The following is a 23,462-nucleotide window of genomic DNA, read 5'->3' as shown; positions in this document are numbered from 1 at the left end:
TGGCCCCCCTCCCCCCATTGAAACTAAAAAAAAAAAACCCAAAAATACATAGCCATCAAGACTACCACTACCACTATTGCTACCGATCCCCTTAATCGCGTATCCATCCCATCCTCCATCATCATCATCCATCATCACAACCATCATCATTCATCATCACACAACAACAATCTCCTTCCCCACACAACTATCACCACCGTATACTTGACCACTTCCGTCCGCCATCAACCCATAGTTTCATCATCTTCATCCCCACCGTTGCTATCCAAGTCCTGACTAGGCCCCTGAAAGTTGGTTTCACAATTTTTGTTTTCATCTGCTGCACCATCCTTGTCCAACCCTACATTGTCGCGCCCAGCTGTGCGCAACCTAGTCACCACTAGTGTTTGGTAGTTGAAATAAAAAGCAAAGCGTGTCCACTGACCGTCCCTACATAATACAGCGAACCTGCTCCCCCGCGACTGTACCCGTTGCGATCTTCACCACAACAAAATCATTCAATACAATAAAAAAAAACTTATATTGCGTGTCGCTGAATGAGTACGATGTACAACTCACACCGTGGAATGGGGCCTGCTCCAAACAGCCGCTTGAATGAGCTGCTGGATCAGGTCCGCGCCGAGTTTGATCAGCAGCAGGCTAGATCCAGCGAGTACGAACACAAGAGTACGTCTATAAATTATCACTTGTGAAAACTAGCCAATTTGCTTCTTAGCAAATGAAGCTAGCTCTAACAAAGTTCACAAGATTTGCTGACTCGAAGATAGTCAATGCCCAGACTCAGGAGATGGATCTAGTAAGGCAGACTGTTTTTCAACTAGAAGCTGCGCATGCCACGATGAAACAAAAGTACGTTTCTTTATCCATATAACTGTTGCCCATCACTAGGGCTTTTGCGCTGTGTGTCTATTCTTCAGAGCTTTTTATGGAATCAAGATTCTGATGATTTACTCTTTTGCCTTAGGTATGAAGAGGAGATCACTCGTCTCACACGGGAGCTGGAGGCACGCGGAGGAGCACATGCCCCTCAACATGGTTCTCAAAATGCTGGTCCCTCGCAGCCTCCCCCTCCAGCTATTGGGCACGGACCAAGAGATTTGTTTGGAACGATCATGGCAGGCGGGGGTCCTAATGGGCCACCGCTAGCACCGCCACAACAGCAAGATCCACAGCAGCAGCAGCATCACCCCCAAATACCCCCGCCACCACCAGCAGTCATCCCGCAAGGCCCCTCAAACCAACCGCCGCAGCAGCCACAGGCACAACAGGCGTACCAGCCACCCACCGGATTTGTAAATGGTAAGTCACTTTATATTGGGTGACATGATTGAACTATACTTATTGGTCACTTGATTTTGCCTTTGATTCATTGGTCAGAAGCCTTTGAAGCTAATTGGATGTATTGAACTATAATAGGTTACGGCGGTGGTACTCCACAACCAGTTGCCTCTCCAGGCCCTGGCCCTGGTAAGGGTGTAAGGGGGGGAAGAGCTGGTCCAGTCGGCGGCGGCCCGGGTACACCTCAGCAGAACATGTGTACATTCCCCCCCGAGCGTGGATCGCCCCGAATTACGCGTCCGAGGTCTCCGCAGCCGTTGAACACGGCGCAAATGAACGGCAATGATTTTTCAGGCATAGACCCGGACCGTGTGCCAGCTAGTCAGAAGAAGGAGGGCGCAGATTGGTTTGCTCTGTTCAACCCCAAGGTTCCTCGTCTGCTAGACGTAGACCTTGTCCACACCCTTGAACATAACAGTGTTGTCTGCTGTGTGAGATTCAGCCAAGACGGTAAATATGTTGCCACGGGCTGCAATCGCAGCGCTCAGATTTTCGATGTGAAGACTGGAAACAAGGTTTCGCATCTACAAGATGAGAGTGTGGACAGGGATGGTGACTTGTACATCCGAAGTGTCTGCTTCAGTCCTGATGGAAGATATCTTGCTACTGGTGCTGAAGATAAGCAAATTCGGGTAAGCTTATATTCAGATATTCCAGATATTCCCACGTTGGTGATGCAGATTAACTTACATTTTGTAGGTGTGGGACATTCAAGGTCGTGTGATTAAGCACACTTTCCACGGGCATGAGCAAGATATCTACTCTCTTGATTTTGCCAGGAATGGAAGACATATCGCTTCAGGAAGTGGTGATCGCACCGTTCGTGTCTGGGATATCGAAACTGGTCAGAATGTTCTCACACTTAGTATCGAGGATGGGGTTACCACTGTCGCTATATCTCCTGATGGTAGATACGTGGCCGCTGGATCTCTTGACAAGAGTGTGCGTGTGTGGGATGCCCAGACAGGTTATCTTGTTGAAAGACTCGAAGGCGCCGAGGGACACAAGGACAGCGTGTACAGTGTCGCATTTGCACCGAACGGAAGGGATCTAGTCTCCGGAAGTTTGGATAAAACAATCAAGATGTGGGAGTTGTCAGCAGCAAGGGGTTTGATGCCGGGTGGCGGTACGAATCGCGGAAAATGCGTCAAAACATTCGAGGGACACAAGGTAAGTCTCCATAATACTTCCCCACGCGGGAGACTCCTACGTACAAATTTTTCATGACTGTCGGCCTATTTGAAAGTCGACCAAACGGACAGATCAGCTGATGTACAATTATACAGGACTTTGTACTCAGTGTCGCTTTGACACCTGACGGCAACTGGGTTCTTAGTGGTTCCAAGGACCGTGGAGTACAATTCTGGGACCCCCGAACTGCAAACGCGCAACTTATGCTTCAGGGTCACAAGAATTCAGGTTAGTCCCCCCTCCAATTACACCCGAACCGGTCCCCCGCCTCTAGTCGTCCTAGAAATTTTGTTTCGAGACCTAGGACAGGATTGGCGGGTGGTTCCGGGCTCTTTGATTCCAGTTTTGTTCTCAATGGAGCTTGCGGCTGATGAGTTTCTGTTTGTCATCGTAACAGTTATCTCTGTTGCCCCAAGTCCTTCAGGGGGTCTATTTGCAACTGGGAGCGGCGACATGAGAGCAAGAATTTGGAGGTCAGTACCTTTTGTTGTTTACATCTCCCCACAATTTCCTTTCTTTTTTCGCCTCCGGGCCCTGATCGGATTATTTTATTTTTGTCTCGTTATTTCTTATTTTTTTTAATTTCTTTTTTCCCGCCCTACTTTACCCCACAAAACGGGGGTCCCTGGACTTGAGCCCCCACGCATGGCTTTCCACGTATCCGATTTTGATGTGGCATGAAAATTTTCCTCTGGATGGTTTACTGACGTGGGCGGTTGCTGCAGTTACGAACCCTATCACCATCCTCCCCTATGATAATGGAGACAAATTCGGGGATACTAGTGTGAAGTAAAATCGACATATTGAAAAATAAAGGACCGTTTAAGGGATAAAACGATCGAAAATTCTGATGCTTATTTACTTTTTACCGTTTTCTTTCATCGTGTTCGTTTTTCTCACCTCCTTGTTTGTTTGGAAGCTTCCAATTTTTCCCTGTTTGGTACCCGGTTTTTGGGCAAATCGTTTGTATTTTTGCTTTTCCTTGAGCTTTTCCTTTTTCCCTCTCTTGATGTGTGGCGGATGCGGGGCATTGCGGGAAGGATGTCGATGAGGCAATCTTTTTCCCACCATGGCGGGAATTATGGGATGAACCCGCAACATGCAAGCCACTAGACGAAACCCTCGATATGTTAATGAGAAAGGCTTGAGGAGGACACAAACTATTCTTGGAATTCAGTGCATCCTACAAGTATCTACGTTTTTTGTCTTGCTATTTTATTTTTCGGGGCCTTCCTTCTCCTGCATCCGTTTTGCCTGCCTACCTAGCTTTTTTGTCTTCATTGTCTACATTATTTTTACCAGTTGGTTGGGCGGAAAATCTATTGCGTTAAAAGAATGCAATGCGTGTTCCTCTCCGTGCATTTCATAATGATCTCCATTGTGGGGGATCCTCATGGAAAAGGCAAGATTTGTCAATAGCTTTTCGATATTACTCTTATATGAGCATTCTCGGACACTGCTTGCGACGAACCTCATGTGCCGAAGACTCGCTTGGAACCGCCCGAGCATAACCAAATTGGGGGTAGAAGGGTGGAGGGGGGGAGTAATATTATTGGGGGTGGGGAAAGCTCGTAATTGAAGGAGCGCCGTTGGGTGCTCCTCCGCAAATAAACTCCTGGGAATGTGCGTTGGTGGGTTTGGGTTACACTGACACTGACAGACAGAAGAGGCGGCGGCCTTTTTTCTTTCTCACTCGCGACTCTGGCGCGCCTTTTTTTGTGTCTACCCGGTGTGTCGTGTGTATCTATGTGTAGAGCTATTTCAATGTCAACTAACTCTCTAACTACATGTGGTCGAACACTCGTCCCTACTACCTACATTACATACCATACCATACATGGTACATGGAGTACATGTACCTACCTAGAGTTACTGTACCTACCCACATACAGCTGGCTGGGGTACATTATACATACATACAACATACCTACATATGTAATCAACGAGATTTACCTCCTTCAATTCCTCTACTACTGCTGCATGACGGCCGGGGCAGAGTTTTATTGGTCCCGATGCTGCGACCCGTGTCCGCGGTCGCGAGTCGAGGAGCCTGGTCGGCCACCCATGCAGATAACTTTATGTGTGTTGAATAAGCGGCGCGCAACTTGGAAGGGGAAAGGGCTGCGTGTGGTATTGGGGGGGGTGGGGGGGGTGTGAGTTGTGACGGACGTATGGGGTGTAGTGTGTGTGGTCAAGTCACTACATTATAATATCTCTGTGGTGAGTTACCTTAGGACCGAGTGAGGGTCTGTTATGTAGGGTATATGTACTCTACTCATGTAGGTATATGTACGTGTTGCTTTATCTCATCTCGATGCGTAATAATGTTGTGGAGCAGGAACACAAAGGGGGGAGGGGGGAGTTATTGGGGGGGACCCAGAGATATTCAATCTCAACGTTCAGAGAAATGTTGTTTTTTTGGATCATGGAGGTGTGTGTATATACATGTATGGTAGGCGGGAAAGGTTGCCCACCCTCTAAAAATAATGCTCGACGGCACTCTGACTACCGAGGAAGGGCATACAGTACCGGCAGACAGAACTGACAGACAGGAGTAATGATAACAGGCATGTATGAAGTATGTATGCATATATGTATGTAGGGGAGTGTGAGATGGATGCCAGATAGTTGTAGATGGATGGGGGGGTTGTCCCGGTGGTGGAGCGGGGGGGGAGTGATGTGTGGTGATGATGGTGGTGGTGGTAGTGATGGTAGTGGTGGATACTGGTGGTGGTAGTTGTGGTAGTTGTGGTAGTGGTCGACGTGAAAGTAAGAAGCGTAAGTAAGAAAAAACGAACCGAGACATTTATTGCCTGATAATCCTGTTCCTGACCTGTGCTGCTCCGTGCGTTGTGTCCCAACAAGGACCATTTCCCTATCGCTTGGTGGTAGTAGTAGGGCCGCGGACAAGACATACAGAGACAGTTCAGTGTCAGACAGACAGACAGTCAGCCATAAGATGATAGTCAAAGTCAGTCAGCCATGATGTGGATGGTCAGGTAGAGTTACCGAGAGTGTAAAATTATGTAGCAGATGTAGGCAGCTAGCAGCACACAGATACGGTACTGGAGATAGAGTGCTCACAGATTGGTACTCAGTTGCTGACGCCAGAGAAGAGCTACAACAGGGAACTTCCTCTACCAGGCAATCTAGGTAAAGTGAAGTAGATTATTACCTGTGTTGTCACTGTAGCATGGGTGTTCCATCGTCATGGACTTAGATAATGAGGATTCGCATTGACCCCAGTAACACGTCCATCCATCCATTTCCATCCATCCAACACGGTCGTTGTCGGTACTCCTACTACTATCCTGGTCAAAGATACATAACATGGCTTACCTTACCCAGAGCAGGTACCAGTAAATCTGAGGAGAGTGAAGGATGCGTTCAAGGCCCGGCGCAGATCTACAAAAAAATTTGTTGGATATGTGTGCGCATCTCATCCTCTCGCTTGGTGTGCAGTGAGTGTCGCGCAGGCCTTGACCCCCCTCTCTTCTACTCCACCCCCATCCTCTTACATACTCTCCCCTGGCTACGTCCCATTCGGGCCCAACACATGCACAACCAACAGCCAACAGTAGGAATGAAGAGGTGGGCAGCAACTAGTAGGAAGGTTAGTACCAGTACAGGTGCCTACTCTAGACCGTACTGGTAGGTCACCACTACCTATCCTGTCCAATTCTGTCCATTAATATTTGTCCCCCCCAATCCAACGATGCTAGCTTAGATAGTCCAGAGACACCCTGCCTAACTGCCCGCTCCTGCTGCTCGTTCGTTCAGCTTCTCCGCACACACAGCTCACTCACACCCACGCACTCACACACACTCGCGCGTAAGGAGCGATAGAAGAAACAGCATGGGCAGCTAGCTAGTGGTGGTGGTGGTGGTGGTGGTGGTCATTAATCAATCAATGAATAAATGAATGAGCGAGCGAGAGAGAGATACAGATAGCAGATGCGAAGACGGAGGAATACCTATCTGTCTGCCTACCTAGCTGTCTAGGTATCTCTGTCTAGCTGTCAACCTAACCCATCCATCCATACATATCACGACAAGGAGTAGCAAAAGTCCGTGCAATCAACAAAAGCGACAACCCTCATCATTACCCATCAGCATCATCATCATCATCATCGCCAACAGCAGCAGCAGCAGCATCATCATATGCTAAACCAGCTCATATGTAGTCGTCTTAGAATCATATCTAGCCCAGATGTGCTGGTATATACATTCCGTGAGAGGAAATAAAGTGGTATTGCGTGTTTGAGCACGACTCAACCTGCCAATGATGGGCCCTGCCGTAGGCCACTGGATGTGCCCGGACAGCCCCGTTTTTTCTTTCTTGCTGTCCCATAGATTACGGATTACGAAGTCTCTGCGGGCACGGACACCTCATTCGTGCCCTAGCAGATCCCAACGGAGGGGCTGAAGGTTAGTGAACGAAGCCTGGATTGGCGATACATACTACATACATGACGGGAGGTCGGGAGGGAGAACGCACCCGGGAAGGCAAGGCAAGGGAAAGGGAAGAACGAGAGAACGGGCTTGTTCTTTGGACTACCTTACGGTGCTACCTAGTGTAGCATGTATGAATATTGGGCGTCCCCGTACACCGTAACGCCGTACTCGATAGTAGGAGTTTAACGGGGAGATTGATTGATGGAATACAGACGGAACACTGTCTGTCTTCCTGCCTGTCCTGTATCCCGAATGCCTGGATACATCCACCCTCCATCCCGACTCTTGTGGGCCCTCCCTGCCCTACCAACCACCTCCCTCCCCCCCCCCTTTAGGTACAGTCCATGTACTTGATATCTACAAGTAGTAGTACTGGGCTACAATTGAATGGCCTTTCTCTCTTGCGGATGATGTGCGGTGATTCCCTCTAACCTAACCCCCCCCTTGAACATAACCCCCCATCCCCACTCCGATCCCCCCACCTTCTGCCGAAGACCCCAAATAGCGGTTTCAAGGTTGAAAAAAAAAATGGGTAGGGGATCCGTCAAACATTAAATTCTGATCCCACATGAAATATCACTACGGGCCTATTGAACGAACTCATTTGCTACTCCCCATAATCCATACCACCACATCCTCCATCATAATCAATCACCACACACCCGGTCAACACTCCCCCCCCCCCCCTTCCTTACCTCAACACAGGATTATACATCATCCCGCAAATATTCGATCGAAGATTCGCCGACCTGCGATGCATGCAGCAGCGGTAGTAACTTCTTTTTGATATTCCTTTTTCCTGTTTTGACCAGGGATCTCCCACGCCGCGCTCGAGTCGTCACCTGGTCTCTACTCTTACTTGCCTGCCCAGGTCACAAAACCCACACACCCTCTCGAACCCGCATTTCGCCTTGCAGGTATAGGACACCCTTCTAGTGGACCAATACCAATGCCGCGCGGGTGACAGAGTCTCAAAAAAACTGAACAAAAGTTTTTTACATACTCTCTTCTTCTTCAAGCCTCTCTCTCTCTCTCTCGTGGGGGAAAAGGTTATTATAAGGTGTTGAGCATCAGCTCGCCCACCACTACCAGCAAGCAAGGCGTAGCTACACCTAGTCAATCCCATTGAAAAGCAAGCCCGACGGTCCGAGACGCCTAGCCCCGGCCTCCTGGATACTACAGATCATAACCCGGCAAAGGTTTCCCACAGTCTCACCTTTTTTTAAATCCTCAAAAACCCCTAGCTAGGTACGCCTCTCACAGTCACAAGTTACAACCGCAATTCTGGCAGCAGCAGTAGCATCAAATCCAGCTCGTGTCTGGCATCGTGACAAGACGCAGCATCGGTTCAGCGGTCCTGTACCTGGGGCAATGGACATCTCTGGCCTGGTATATCGTACAGACCATTCAGTTTCGACTTCGGCGTCGTCACGGGGAATCATGGCTCCTCACATGCCCTTAAACTCGCAGCCGTTTGTTCAGGATCAGATGGGAAACTTTGACGCGTATCAAGGACAATTTGGGTTCGATACGTCCCAAGTTCCTCACTATCAGGGCGTGGGCGTTGTAGGACACCCTCCGAACGGGTTTCCACAATCATATGCTGCTCATCATCAAGCGCACCCTCACCATGCTCACCATCAACCGCATCCGCATCCGCATCCCCATGCAAATCAGCATCATCAACATCCTCAACCGCATCCTCAACCGCATCACCAGCATCCGCAGCATAATCCTCATTCTCACGCCCATCACCAGGGTATTCAACAACCTACACCAGCAATCATTTCCCAGCGTGCTCCCCAACAACAACAGCACCAACAGCAGCAGCAGCAGCAGCAGCAGCAGCAGCACCAGCAACAACAACAGCAGCAGCAGCAGCAACAGCAGCAGCAACATCAGCAGCAGCAGCAACAGCAGCAACAACAGCAACAGCAGATACCACAGGAAAACAGGGGCATTAATGGTCAGCGGAGAGCAACACTAACTAGACCGACATTGCAGAACCCTTCAGTACCAACTCAGAAGCAAGCTGCGAGATCTTTGAGCTACCCATACCCACAGTCTTCACCGCCCCGCGGTAGTCCAGGAACCACCAAGGTTGCAAACCCGAATAATGAGGTGGATTTCCAGACAGACGTGGATACTTTGATGAAGGCTATCCAGTCCAAGCATTCTGTGACACTAAAATCTGAACCAAACTCACCATCCCCAGGGTATCCCGCTCAGCAACTAAAATCTTCACCAGTGACCCCGATACATCCCGGTGGATTCGCTCAAAGATCGCCTTTCAGTGGTTATGTGCAAGCTGGATATTCGGGACACCAACTAGGCAGTAATATGCAGGGTTCGGGACTCGGTGTCAACAAACTGCTGGCAGAAACAGAGGAGGTCCAGAGGGCAGGGAAGGAAGAAAAGAAGGGGTCGCAGAAGGCGAAGAAGAGATATGAGTGCGATGTGCCAGGATGTAACAAGAGTTTTTTCCAAAAGACACATCTCGATATTCACTCTCGTGCTCACACTGGAGACAAGCCATTTGTTGGTCTTCCCGCTATCTCCCTTCTCTCCGATCTCTTGAAATATAGAAACCTTTCCATTGTTCGTAGCGCTGATCGTTTCCATTAGCAATGCAGTGAGCCTGGTTGTGGCCAACGTTTCTCCCAGTTGGGTAATCTCAAGGTCCGTTTTTCTCTCTTTAGTGCCTCCCATATTACCTTGCCTACCCATGCGACCCCCTCATTCGATTATTTGCGGCTATCAACATGAAACTTATTTTATACTTTTTTATAGACGCATGAACGTAGACATACTGGCGAAAAGCCGTACTCTTGCGACTTCTGCGGCAAGCGATTCGCCCAAAGAGGCAATGTTCGCGCTCACAAGATTGTGCATGACGGTGCCAAACCATTTACTTGCCGGCTGGATAACTGCGAGAAACAATTTACCCAGCTAGGGAATCTCAAGGTAGGCGCGCTCAAAATTACCCCCCGATCATTTTAATTTAAAGTTTCTAGCTTTGAACTCCTCCCCCTGATGAAATTTTAATGTTTATTAACTCGCTTGATTTCTTTGTAGTCGCACCAAAACAAGTTTCACGCTGTAACCTTGCGCACGTTGACTGACAAGTTCGCGGGCGTTCGGGAACCCGATGAAATGTCGCCGGCCGACAGGGAACTCTTTGAGTACTTTGCAGAGCTATACAAGAACTCCAACCGTGGCATCAAGGGCCGTGGCAAGGACCGAAAAATTACAGGAACCAAGAAGGCCCGCCCGAATGATGGAGAAGTTGGCGGAAACGACCATCAAAATGGACGTCATCACCAGGGAGGTGCAGGTGGCGATATGCACAGTTTAGGATCGCCAAACGGTTCCTGCGGCAGCAACTCGAACCCGGATGGGGGATTTGATTTTGCAGGTGGACACATGGATGAAGATGAGGAAAGCTCTGTGGATTCTTCTTACGAACAGCAGCTGCCTCCCATGAGGCCTGGAGGAAACGTCGGAATGGTAGCTATGGGCGGATATGCAGAGGACACAATGGCGATACACACCGATATGGCAAAGTACAGCCTGGATCGCAAATTCCAGCTGTAACAAATTTTTTTTTACCTTCATCTTCATAGCGATTACTTGATTTGATTTTGATTTTGATTTTTTATACCTGGGGTTGTATGGCGTCGCTCTGTAATATTGATTGCATCATATCACTTTATTGGATCTACCTGCGCGACATGGTTTGGTGTTTCCTTTTTTTGTTTCCTTACGGTCAGGTCAACTTTTTACCCCTTACCTATTCCCTTGGTTTCCTGTTATTATTTTCTTTTTGGTCCCCGTTTTGTGGCTCGGATCCGGGGTAAAAATCTTTTAGGCAAAAAAGAAAAAAGGCGTTGGCCCATGGCTCAATGATTTACAGAATCTTGCATTTATTTTTTATTTTTTTATTTTATTTTATTTTTCCAAAAATTTCTTATTTTTTATTTTTTCTATCGCGTGTGAGTGCGCATTTGGGGGCGGCATTTCTTTTCTTTTCCCATCATTTTTCTTAAATGGGGAAAATACCGGAGCACCGGTACTTGGGTACTGGTTCGCTTGTTGGTTCGGACGGGGGAGTTTCCGCAGAGCTTGATTTTTACTCGATTTGATTTGCTTTCATTTTCTCGTTCAGGCAGCTAGGCAGCTGGGAAGGGAGGGAGGGAGAGGGAAGAGGAAGGAAGGGGGGGGGGGAAGGGTGTGGGACAGTCTGTGGGTGTGGTGGTTGATCCTGGCGGTGGTGGTGGTGGGTGTGATGGATGTCTATCCAGGTGTGTGTGTGGTTGGGGTGTGGTGTGGGTGTCTCCCAATCTGTATGGGCGGGGAAGAAGTACGCTTTCCCTGTTGCTGATCTTCCCTGCTTGCTGATAACGTTTCCCACGGCATCCCTCTCTCGGGTTCGTTGATTGGGTCGTGGGGGTCCTCCGGCCTGTCTCTGTGTGGGAGTCAGAGAAAAGAAGGGGGCATGCGCAGTGGGGCGGCCACAGGCTCGCCGCACGCGCTCTATCACATATCTGTATTTCTATTCTACATCTGCCGTTACTCCATACTTTCTTCCCTCTCTTTTTTCTATTTGTCCCATTTCCCTTTGATGAGGTCATTGCTCTACATTTGGTTACCTTCTTTTTTCTCTTATTTTTATTTTTCTGATGTCTTTTGTTTTTTACTTTTCGGTTTTTTCCAGATCTTATCTATTTTGTTCTGCACAGCACGTGGGATGTATGGGTGGGGTTTAGCATTTCTTTTGGGAAAGGGGCGGGGGGGTTCCGCGGCGGCGGCAGCGGGGGGGCGTTTGACTACCATTTTTATCTCTTTTTTTTCCTTTTTCTTACCAAAAGTTTCTCCCTAGCTTAAGTTTCTCCTTAGCTTCGTATCTTTAGGAAACCTGTACCTTAATATCTTGGTACATGTAGTTACACCACACAAGTCAAGACGTAATACTACTCTACTATTGGAAAGATCAGTAAAGGAAAAGAAAAACAAAACAACCATTATGATTAAGAAAAAACAATAAACAGCAAGAAGAACCGCGTTTTTTTTTTTTCTTTCTTGGGGAGCAGCAAGCAGTGAACTGTTTTAGAGCTGGGGAGAGACACTCACTGCCTGCCTAGTCACGGGGTGTTGCCGCAGGGCTATATCTAACTCCACTGATCATGATATGATATGACATTCAAGAAACCCAAGCCTGCGGGTACTGGAGCATCATGTTCTTGTTCATAAGAACTAAAAAAAGCAAATAAAAGTGCCTGAGTCGGGCGAGACAACAGAACATCACAGCTAGCTCCTCCTTCCCAGCCTTACACCCGTTTTGGGCGTTCCGTTAACGCACTAACCCCCTCCCTCCCAACCCCAACCCCAACCCCAACCCCAACCTAACCCAACCCCAGGATACACTTAGTTTTTTGATGTACAAGTATATATGCTCCATTTGATCATGATTCTGCATCGGCTCTCATCTCGCTTTATTTCTTTTACTCAGAGTAGATAGATTAGTAGACACATGCAAGCACAGTAGATTAGAAGGGATAGAGGAGGAGAGTGGAGGGAGCTTCTTGAACGCACGGTAACCTCCACATACATATTGTTATGCATCACGTGGGACATTGAAATTTCGATAACTAACAAATTGACACTGAACTACATACAAACTACTACTACTTACAGTACTCTCTACCTTATATACCTTGACTGCTGCTGCTGCCTGGCCCCTCCCCCCATAACAGACACATGATATGGTAGTATGATCCAAGGTGTAAGTAAAACTTGAACAACGACCCTGGGAACGGACAAGAGCGGAAATGGCGATAGAAATATAATTCCAACAAGGACCGCGCGGGCGGCCACAACCACTCCCCCTCCCTCACCCCTCCCCCCCCGACATTAACAAGAGTCAAGCAAGCAACGACACACACGACACCACACACACACCACATATAACTCACCACATATATGGGGGTGGAGGGGGGTGGTGGTGTTGATGAGGGAGGGGTTATTGTTGCTGTTACGTTTTGGAGGCTCCGAGCTTTTCGTTGCCTACCTACCTCCTAGTCCTAGTCCTAGTCCTAGCTCTTACTCTCTCTCCCTGGAAATTTTCTTTCCCTTCCGTCCCTGGTGAAATTTTCATTTCGACCGTTCCGGTGGGATTTTAAAGAAGTACCGTGCGGGCGTAAATGTTGTGCTGTAACTGACTGATTGACGCAGTGGCAGGTCTGATGGTGGTGGGTGAACCGTGGGATATGGCTGCTCGTTGTCTGATCAACGTGTGGGATGGACGGGAGTATTCAAAATATACCAGAGGAATCTACGTTCGAGGGCGATCTCCATCATGATGAAACTGAAAAAAAGAGACAAGAAGAAATTTCAAAAGAAAAACGTAATGGATCGGATCGGAACATTGGGAATCCTTCGTCCTGGAAATAGATTTTTATAACTGTTACAGCTATCTGAAGTACTGGTACGTGAGATTTACCCGCACCACCTTTTGTTTTATTTTTCTTGCTGCTGCGTGTCCTAGGACACTTGCTGCACTAATTTGGGTCCGCTTCGTCTCCACGAGGCTGGAGGCATGAATCAAGCATCATGAGAGGTTTCGTTTCGCAGCCTATGGGGAACCAAAGACACATACAGGGTCTTACAGGAGGTTCCAAGATTCAAGGATATTTTACACGAGAGATGAATAATCTGGCCCCCCCCCCCCCCAAACATTCGCACTCCAAGCACCCCTGGATTCAGCTAAACTTCTTCTCTCCCCCCCCCCCCCCCCCCCCCCCCGGTCAGGAGATCTTCAACATCCTAGTCGCAAGCATGGTGACACGTCTGTGGTCACCATAAACTCATCCATGTCGCTTTTAATTTTTTTCTCTCGGTCTTCTCTAGCAATTCGCCCAGAAAACGCAACACAGCCCTGGCCGAGGTTTCCGCGCTCGTACGTGCGTCTGTCTACCTGTTGTGTCTCTCAATCGTGGTGTGTGTGTGACCGGTGTGAAATGTGTGTGTCTCGATTCGCCTCACTGGAGGTAATACCGGGTATTCTCGTACACGAGGAAGGTGATGCAAGTGGACGGTAAGACCCGTGCCAGGTTTGGCGCCAACCTATTTATTTACATTCCCAAGACCCATGAAGGAATTAAAAATTCCCAGGTCACGAATTGTCAGCGAGAAACTGTTTTAAGTCTTTATTTCGGACCTGACCCGGATTCTCTCTATCTCCTATCCGTATGTTTAAGGGAGCTTTCTTTTTCGGTTGCTTGTTGGGTGGACCCTGCTTGTTGCCTGTCTATGTCTGTGGGTTCCTCCCTTTTCTTTTTCTTGTGAAGCGACGCTCTCCGCTTTTTGAAACAAGCGATTGCGGTTGGATATTGGCGAAAGCCCATTTGCTCATCCGTTCGGCTTGTCTTCCGAAGAGGCGATGATAGGTGGAATTGGATGGAATCGTGAAACGGAAGGCGAAAAAGAGAGTGATAGAAAAGGATCGAAACTCACCCTTTGTAAAATCCCCCAACACCCTCATTTCTCCATATCTTTATCACGGCGTCCCGAGCGGACGAGTACACGGCATCGGCGTCATAAGTCTGCATCCGCGTCTGCACGACACGGTATGGATATGTGATTGATCCGGCCATAATCTTTGACGTTGCAGAAAGTGTAAGGAAGTCGAGATTACTCAGTCCCTTTTTCGTATTTTCTTCTGATACCGGAGCTCCTCCTCCGCTGCCAGTAGAAGGTGGGTCAATGTTCTCTTTAGCGTTTTTTCGCCAGATCTTCAGCCTTTCGTAAAACATGAACTGCAGCGCTCCATGCGTAACGCCGAAAAGGGCCGGCACCAATCCCCGGAACAGACCTCTGGTCCCCTCGTCCCGGATTATGATGCGAAGCCCGTTGGTCATGGATGAGTACGCTCCCGGAGATGACCGACCCGTGGAGAGCATACGAGTCTTGATGACCCAGAGAGGATTTGATAATACAGCTGTACAGACCCCCGCGGCCCCGGAGGAGAGAAGGTAATCGAGAGAGTCCAGTCCTTCATCTCTTGCTATCCCGCGATAGCCGGCTATGATATTTTTGAACTCGCCGTAACTATATGTGTGATTTGTTGTGTCACAACATATTAATTAGGAACTGGACTTCTGCATCAAAGATATTTTCAATGGGGAGTAACAATAGGTAATTGTTTTTATACATATTTATTACGTATAAACCTCTTTGTATTTTTGGGGGGCGAGGGTGAAATAATGGAGGATGCAAAGCCAGAAGGAGTAGTGGTAGACGTACAGCATGAAATACATACTCCAGCTCGCCATATTCCCAACCAGGTTCGGTGACAGACCTCTATAGAGGGCCCCACGCCCTTCATTCATTGCCACATCTCGGGCGATTCTCCAGGAGGCCCCGAGCCGTGGAGCTTTGTAGTCCCTGTTCACTGTTGACCTCGAAGTCCCCTTATATCTCAGCGTCCTGGTTCGCTCGTGGTTGGCCGGGGGTGGGGGTAAAGAATGAAGGGTTTGGGGGAGGGACCTTGCAGCCGGACCTTGATGAGATCAAGAGGGTGCGCTACGAGTGTCGAAAGCAGGCCAGCAGTCAGGCCGGAAATGGTCTCCACCAGAACGGGGGGGATCCCATTCTGGGGTGCGCTCATGAAGGGTTGTTAAGGTCGCGTGGTGCTTTCGGTCTATCTGTCTCTTTCCCTGAGTGCACGTGGCAATTTGCGGTCCGGTGAGGTTTGAGGCGTGAGAATATGCGACGGGGGAGAAGTTTTCCTAGGAGAGGATGTTGGAATAAAGTGCAAGGTGCGATGCGAGGGGGAATTGCGGGGTGGGAGGGTTTTCGTCGGAAATAATTTTTTTTTTCGGAATGATGTGTTCTAGCATGAGAGAGAGCCGCAAAGTGACATCACCGCCTAGAAAAAATGTATCCTGCCTTACCAATAAAGCCCACAAAATGCGATAAAAAAGCAACTGGGAAGAAGAAGGGAGATGAATGTTTTATTTTTTACCGGGTGCTTGCTTTTCTTGAAATATCTTTAATTTTTTACAAAAACCTGAAAAAAAAGAAAGCAACACAGTTGTGCAATAACGCCCTACCATATTCCTAATCATCCATTCGGAACTCAGCACGTAACAAATGTACATACATCTTCTACGCCAATGGTGAGATCAAGCTATGTAATGGCCCGATTAGTTGCAACTCATGATTATCGAGAGGACAGGAGGGTGCAGTTATTACCGGATCAACGAAGGTCTCGGGGTGCTGCAGGTGTATCCTGCGTTAAAGAACAGGGTCAGCAAGCGAGTCCCTCCATACGAAATCATATCCGTCGATATGCAGCGATGTGCAATATAGAGGGATTGGATGGTAGAGATAGATATACCGATGTAGAGGACAAGCGGAAGATATCCACTGTTGCCGTCCATATATGTAAGTATAAATTTGTAACTTATACAACCAAAAATATTTGCTTGTCTGCGGAAGAGGAATGACTGACTAGTGGATAGCCACGCGGGAGATTTCAAGGACCTTGGAGATACGCTCCTGTTGATTTACATCGTCAGCGGAGGGGTAATTATCATGAGATGTCATGAGACAGATAGACAAGAGAGTGCAGAGGGGATACGGAAAGGCGCTCGTATGTTGGGGGAAGCTATGGGAATACCTTGGATTCTTCTGAGAGCTGCATGATGCTTGGAATCAGTCGATTGAGACGCTGGCTTTTCGCTTGACTGTTATCCATTGTCTGTCAGCAGGTCGAATATCAAGCGAAACCTCAGGTAGTTCGAGGGGGTATGGATGAGATTAAGATAGTAGTTTCAGAAGGGTGGTGGAGGAGGAGGGGCAACTGACGGGGGGTAGTAAGATCGCGTATCTTGAATTTCCGAGGTCGTGATGGTGTCGTTATGGTGATGATGTCGCTAAAGTCAAGAAAGCCCGAGAAAAAAAAGCTTGGCCCCGCCTCGTGAGACGATAGACCGATAAGGGGACCAATGACTAAGATATGTTTCGCCAAGCTATCCCTCGTTTGGGGCTCTGCGGGATGAAAGCCAGCCAACACCACGCCGACGTCAGATGGAGTCTACTTGTGACCATCACCAACTTCCTCAGCTCCCCATAAACATTTGTCCGGCAAGAGAAATGTCTCAAGGTGTGTTTGCAATATCAATTCTTGCAAAGCAATAATAGCTGCTGACTGCCATTCGAGAAGGACAGATACAGATTCCGCTAAAAGAATACCTTGCGATAACGACCAAGCAATGCTCAAAGTGAGGCTCTCTTTCCATTCGTTTGAACACCTGTTCAAATTTCAGCTAACATCCTCCCACCTAGTTGGTCATTCACCCAGGGTCTACTTCTTGGGCAAATATCAGTCATCTTCATAATAGGGTGCTTCATCAAATTCTTCATATTTGGTGAAACTCCAGATTCTCCTTCTCATTCAAAGTACGCCTCGGCATACTCCCCCAAACGCTCCCGGAGATCCTCAAACCTCCGCAAGAAACGATCCTCAGTTCTCCGGAATCCGCCACCGCAAACAACTTCTACCATCCTCTCAAAGACATACTACAATGTGCACTCCCACCAGCCAGAATCGCTCGATTGGTTCAATGTACTCCTCGCGCAAACATTCGCTCAATTCCGTGAAGATGCACGAACCGACGACGCAATTCTGAAATCCCTAGACAAAATCCTGAACGGGCCCCAAAAGCCCGATTTCTTGGACTCAATTCGTGTAACGGAAGTATCCCTTGGTGAAGACTTCCCCATATTCTCCAATTGCAGAATTACCCCCAGCGAGGAAGATCCCGGGAAGCTTCAGGCGAAGATGGACGTAGACCTGAGCGACCTTATCACGCTAGGTGTTGAAACCAAACTACTACTCAACTGGCCGAAGCCCATGGTTGCCGTACTCCCAGTGGCGCTTGCTGTGTCCATAGTCCGGTTTTCCGGAACACTGTCGATATCTTTCGTCCCATCTCCTGAGAATTCTACAGGGAACACCACCCTGACATTTAGTTTCCTTGACGACTACCGGCTTGAGATCTCTGTGCGTAGTTTGGTGGGGTCCAGGTCGAGATTGCAGGACGTTCCAAAAATTGCTCAGTTGGTAGAGAGCAGGCTGCATAGCTGGATTGATGAGAGATGTGTTGAACCAAAGTTTCAGCAGATAGTGCTGCCCTCATTGTGGCCTAGAAAACGGACCACAAGGGAACAGGGTCGAGCTGGTGATGTAGGCGAAGAAAGCGGAACCGAGGGTATCAGGCGAAGGCCAACGTCGTCGGTGGACCTTTAAAAAGTTTAATTTGTATCAGTTATTTTCTTTTTTCCCCCTTCATTTTCCTTGTTTTGAATTCCATAGCGGTAGCATCCAGGATGAATATAGAGTACGATTCCCATCAAATATATAAACAGTAAACATTTTAAAGTGTACGTGGCCAAAAATGAGGGGAAGGGTTTGTGTCAAACCAAAAAGCGTGAAACTGTCGCACGAGGTATCACTCGTTTGTTCACGTGCTGCCGCGCTAGTGTGGTATCACTAGGATCGCTCACGGTCATTGCAATTGGATGATGATATGAATCTTCGCACCTTCGCACGCTGCACAAAGACACCTCACTATCTTCCCCTTTACATCGAGCCAAGGAAAAAAACAAAACAAGAAGAAATAAATGCCAGAAAAGAAATAAATATAAAAAAAAAATGAAATTTAACACATGCTAAAAGCAGATCACCCAAATTTTCTCCTGCCTCCCCTGCTCGTACCTGGTTGAAAATACGAAATATTACAAGAGACGTAAAGGCATTACTACCATCGCCAACTACTGGAACATACCAGCGGTGCTATCCTAACCTATCGTATCCTAAAACTACACTGGCCCTCTGTCCCCCGAGCGTCCTACAAGGTGTCCATACTTTCTTCATCCTTCACTACGCGCCCTGTAGTGTCTGTTGGCACTTCCTCATCAGGAACACCGAACTTCCTGTTGAAAGCTCTAAGCCACCCCTTTGCCCACCACTGCATCCATGCCTTGCTCTCTACATCAATGCCATCCATCTCCTCTGAGCTCTCGGCCATGGCGCTAAGAGACTCTGTGACCACCTTAAGTATGACGCCTTGCTCCTCCTCAGCGCCTTTCAGTGTCTCGTCGTACACTGCCAACTGCTCCTCTGTGAACCCGCTTCCACTGCCAAGCATTGCCGGTCTAGCGGCAGCAATTTGTCGGACACGGTTGTTCACCTTGTTGATAGTGGTGCTGACCATCTCCCAGGCATGTGTATGGCTGAGGGCGTTGTTCCCAGCGTCGTGAAGGACCCACTCTACAACTGAGAGGGGAGTCACGATAGAGTAGTTCAACAGCTTATCAACGACGTTTGCTCCAATACCCGGCTGGTCTTCCCAGTAAGATAGAACGGAGCCGACGATTTGCCGGCGGGCATCGGGGGATTCGAGGCCGATGGCGACGAGCTTTTCTTTGCAGCGCTCTATGCAGGAGAGGACATGGGAGAGAGATTTGGCTCCAACGTGACAGATGGCGGTTACATAGGCATCACGAGTGACAGAATCTGGATCTGCAACACCACTCTCAGCGGCGAGAGAGCGGATGCGGCCAAGAATCTCATCGACCTCTTCAATTTCTTTGCGGTCTGCTACGGCGTGCATCACCTCCTTGGCCTCTGCAGCAAAGGGCTCATCTTTGGGACTGTTAGTTCGACTGTTAAGAGGCGAAAAAAATTGGGTAAAGGTTACGTACCGGGAGAGTCATATTTGAAGTTTGGCTGTTCCATCTCCTTGGCCTCTGAGATGAGCTCCTTGTAAGCTTCCGGAACAGTTCCCTTGATTCGTGTTGCGAACGAAAGTCGGATTTCCTTCTCCAAAGCACCCAAGATGAATGCCTTTTTGGGGTGCACATCCGGGAGGGTGAGGTTCTCATTCCATTCCGCCCATTTCCAGGTGAATCCGAAATTACTCAAATGGTGCGAGAACCAGTCAATAAACCGGTAGATCAGCTCGGTGTCCATGGACTCCAGATTCCTGTGCATAAAACGGATGGCTCTTCCCAATGAAGGAGCTACAGCGGCCGGCGCAAGTTTACACAATTCTGTTAGAATCGAGTGGTAATATACTAGTTTGTGGTTAGGGGCAGGAAGCTTGAAAAGCTGGCTGAAAATCGCATCTACAGCTACATCTTCGGGTTTCCATGAGGACCCGGTTTCACCTGCGGTTTCGTTGACCCTGTCGAAAGGAGTTGCCCTCTTGATGAATGCTTTTGGTGAAAAGAAGCAGTCGATTTCAATCAAGAAACGAGAAACTGAAAGACGGTTGCAGTCTAGAATGTTGATAGTGTCTACGATGTTATCTCGGAAGATTGTAGAGGCAAGATCCAGAGGAGTTGGAACAGTCTTAAAGGGTGATTAGAAACAATTCAAATACCAGAAGAGACTCTCTAATGCTTACCTCGACTTTTGGATCCGCAAAGACGGAGAGGTATACGTCTGGGAGGATTGCGTTTTTGTCGACGGGGAACTCTTCTGGGATGGTTATTTCTGGCAAAGCGTGCTGCGCCGCCTCCTTGAGTACCTCCTCAAATGTTTCCCATGGTCGTGGCAGAGAGCCCAAACCTGTGTGTTCTCCGCCCGGCACTCCCTTGAGATGTGTCTCTATGTTTATTTGGAGCATTCGCACCATCTTTTTTCGCAAAAGTTAGACTCTTAACATATCCCTGAAAAGAAATTGCGGGGGAACCCTTACATGTGTTCCCTTTGCCCGGTCATCGTATGGTGCTGCATCTCCAGTAAATGGGTTTAGTAATGACTGCATTTTATGCCTAACCTCAGTAAGAGGACGGGTCTTGTCCAATAGCTTATTAATCGGCTCAATATCCGCTCTTGACGACGCCAGAATATATGGGACCGAGAATAACGCCGACTTTGTGAGCTCGAGCGCCAATCCCACATCGCCATCGGCCATCACGGACTCAGCCTTGTTGAGGACACTGTGAAGCAATGGGAATACACCCTCTCCCTCTAGCATGCCATGAACACATCCCAGAAATCGTAGGGTCAGCTTCAACTTTGTGAATTGACCATCAATGAGGAATTGCTGGACAGCCTTTCCGGCTTCCTCGACAATGAGCTTTCCGGCCTCTGGATTCTGGGAATTGGCAACAAGAGCCACCGCGCCGACAAAAGGGATCTTGAAAGGCTGCTCGATTACACTAGAGAACGCGTCAGGACTTTGTAGCCGGGATCAAATACGAAAATTCTAGAACTCACAGCGCGAGAAGAGTGCCCAAGAAACCGTTCCTGAGGTCTTCGTTCTCAAAGTGACTCGTAAACGTGGTTGCGATGTTTTTCACAACGTCGCCAATACGGGCCAAGGGCTATTCGCGTGTTAGATTTTGTATTGAATATGCCCTTCCCTTCTTCGGGGGTTTTGGAGTAACATACAGACTCTGCGATGGTCGTGAGCTCCCTCCGGAGCTTCGAGAACGCATCCTCCCTCTCGTAACGGTTCGAGCGCCGGTATTCCCCTTGCTGGTCGTCATCGTCTTCACGGAGCTGTCAGTAAGCCACAGCACGTCATTATCCCCCAAGAATCCAGACGAACCTCTGTACCGCTTCCTCTGCCCGGGTCCTCTCCCACCGCGTCTCCCACCACCACCGCCGCCGCCTCCTCCACCACCACCACCTCCTCCTCCACTACCTCCACCACCACCACCTCCACCGCCTCCGCCGCCGCCTTCTCCTCCACGGTAGTAGTCGCCCATTTCTGATTCGTAATTGACCCTTTTTTGAGGAGGATTGTGTTGTTGATTTTCTCCGGCTGTGATGGTTACGCTGCTGTCCTTCGCTGTGTTAGAAGGGCGTTTTTGACCAGGGAACCGCGTTTCGAATGGTATTCGCGCATTCCCTTGGCACTGCATGCTGAGTCAGCAGCAAGGAAACCGTTTTTTCTTCCCTCACGAAGCAACAAATTTAAATGTTTCACTAGATCTTCTACCCTCTGGGAAACCCTCATCCCCACCCCTTTCCCTTTTACAATATCGAGACGGTGCAGTAAACATAATCACATCAATGGGCACTGTGCAGGAGGAAGCTACGCTGCCGATAACGGTCGAGTTCAGGTTCGACGACCGATTAATTTTCCCACACTAGACTAGCCAGGGCTAATTTAAGCTACATCCTTCTTGTTGCAGCGGTGGGCTGGAGCTACTATTCTCAAAGCAGAAGACTCATCAGGTGCAAATCCCGGCCAGCGACCCCTCGGGGAAGCCCGCCAATGTGGGGTTCTTGGTGGGCTGGTTGTGCGATAACCTGATGGTGGATAAGCGGAAGGATATGTTTGTTATGGATGGCACTGTGTAGGTTTTTTTTTGTCTTTTTGTGTTCTTTGTCTGTGTTGTTGTGACTAACCTACCTAGTCGAAATGGAATCCTGGTACTGATTAATGACTCCGATTGGGAGCTGGAAGGTGAGGATGAGTATGTTCTTGAGAAGGGAGATAACATCCTCTTTGTCTCAACTCTGCACGGGGGGTAGTTATCGGTTCGAGGTTGGGGGTCCGGGGCTTTTCTTTCTTACTATACCTTGTCTACATGTTTGTAATATCCCATAGTTAGAATAACAAGCCTTCTTGGGGACCTATTTCCAGAATCCTTGACCGACCTAGTGTGGCGAGTGATTTCCTGTGATCCGAAAACAAACATCCCCTCAAACATCAACCAACACCTTGTACGGGTCGTCCCGGGAAATAAACTCCTGATCTTTTGCGCCATTACTCGAATCACCCCACTGGCCAACAGATCAACTCTATTCACAAAGCTGGCGAACGGGCACACACGCATCACCAGGTAACTTTCAGTACCCCATCCATTCAATTACCAGCACCCTTCGTACTCTTCACCCCGCATCAACGCCGCACCCTAGGCCTACCCACTCACAGACTTCAGATCAAGCACTCTATCTCTATGTAGACCTGATACCATACACGGGCTGGTATTCCAGCCTTGGAAACCACACTTGGCTGGGTCAACAGGGTAAGAGGGGTCGGCCCACACCATGAATGAAGCTTCACCCCCCCCCCCCCCCCCCCCCACAATCCGAGCTCGCGTCTCGTCTTAGATACATGTACCTACATAGAACCGTAATATATTATACATCAGGACTACATGTACGAAGAAGAGTGAAACCCCGTCACAGCTACCTTCACAAGCCATCACTCGGTCTTGGCCAAGAAACGCAGTACTAGTGGCCATGACTACCATCGAGTCTTGAGTTCAGCCATAGAATTACTCCACCCACCCATCCCAGCTATTCAAGCTGGTGCTACAAGTATGAATGGCTCGTGGTCTGTGGCGGATGTGCACGCTTTTAAATTTATGTGTGATGAATGGGTTCTGAGATATTGGGAATAGGGGCGGGGTACAGGGTGGTAATGATATTCCAACCCATACGTCAACCC

The 23,462-nt window shown here is 48.6% G+C and overlaps 6 protein-coding genes across 6 annotated transcripts; 4 read left to right on the top strand and 2 right to left on the bottom strand.

Moving 5' to 3' along the window:
- Positions 1 to 536: 536 nt before the first annotated feature.
- H6S33_012372 (uncharacterized protein) lies at positions 537 to 3,285 on the top strand (the record flags this gene model as incomplete). Its single annotated transcript, XM_044843716.1, has 8 exons — positions 537 to 666; positions 768 to 849; positions 965 to 1,299; positions 1,417 to 1,970; positions 2,038 to 2,508; positions 2,625 to 2,757; positions 2,927 to 3,002; positions 3,255 to 3,285. 8 exons carry the CDS (start codon positions 537 to 539, stop codon positions 3,283 to 3,285), a joined length of 1,812 nt encoding a protein of 603 aa, XP_044695021.1.
- A 5,139-nt stretch (positions 3,286 to 8,424) lies between these two features.
- On the top strand, positions 8,425 to 10,578 carry H6S33_012371 (uncharacterized protein; the record flags this gene model as incomplete). Its single annotated transcript, XM_044843714.1, has 6 exons — positions 8,425 to 8,550; positions 8,603 to 8,743; positions 8,779 to 9,582; positions 9,610 to 9,663; positions 9,775 to 9,948; positions 10,060 to 10,578. The coding sequence occupies 6 exons, from the start codon at positions 8,425 to 8,427 to the stop codon at positions 10,576 to 10,578; spliced, it is 1,818 nt and encodes a 605-aa protein (XP_044695020.1).
- Positions 10,579 to 14,492: 3,914 nt separating this feature from the next.
- On the bottom strand, positions 14,493 to 14,900 carry H6S33_012370 (uncharacterized protein; the record flags this gene model as incomplete). Its single annotated transcript, XM_044843713.1, has 1 exon — positions 14,493 to 14,900. The coding sequence occupies one exon, from the start codon at positions 14,898 to 14,900 to the stop codon at positions 14,493 to 14,495; it is 408 nt and encodes a 135-aa protein (XP_044695019.1).
- A 2,173-nt stretch (positions 14,901 to 17,073) lies between these two features.
- H6S33_012369 (uncharacterized protein) lies at positions 17,074 to 18,295 on the top strand (the record flags this gene model as incomplete). Its single annotated transcript, XM_044843712.1, has 3 exons — positions 17,074 to 17,149; positions 17,210 to 17,267; positions 17,332 to 18,295. The coding sequence occupies 3 exons, from the start codon at positions 17,074 to 17,076 to the stop codon at positions 18,293 to 18,295; spliced, it is 1,098 nt and encodes a 365-aa protein (XP_044695018.1).
- Positions 18,296 to 18,896: 601 nt separating this feature from the next.
- Positions 18,897 to 21,768, bottom strand: H6S33_012368 (uncharacterized protein; the record flags this gene model as incomplete). The annotated part of the gene is made up of 8 exons (XM_044843711.1): positions 18,897 to 19,693; positions 19,753 to 20,401; positions 20,457 to 20,687; positions 20,751 to 21,216; positions 21,275 to 21,381; positions 21,449 to 21,549; positions 21,609 to 21,635; positions 21,705 to 21,768. 8 exons carry the CDS (start codon positions 21,766 to 21,768, stop codon positions 18,897 to 18,899), a joined length of 2,442 nt encoding a protein of 813 aa, XP_044695017.1.
- A 307-nt stretch (positions 21,769 to 22,075) lies between these two features.
- On the top strand, positions 22,076 to 22,540 carry H6S33_012367 (uncharacterized protein; the record flags this gene model as incomplete). Its single annotated transcript, XM_044843710.1, has 3 exons — positions 22,076 to 22,125; positions 22,198 to 22,362; positions 22,423 to 22,540. 3 exons carry the CDS (start codon positions 22,076 to 22,078, stop codon positions 22,538 to 22,540), a joined length of 333 nt encoding a protein of 110 aa, XP_044695016.1.
- Positions 22,541 to 23,462: the final 922 nt, after the last annotated feature.

The sequence above is a fragment of the Morchella sextelata genome (genome assembly GCF_020137385.1).
Source record: "Morchella sextelata strain SCLS chromosome Unknown scls_8, whole genome shotgun sequence".
In the NCBI taxonomy this organism is placed as follows: domain Eukaryota; kingdom Fungi; phylum Ascomycota; class Pezizomycetes; order Pezizales; family Morchellaceae; genus Morchella; species Morchella sextelata.
This window is presented reverse-complemented; position numbering and strand designations above follow the sequence as displayed.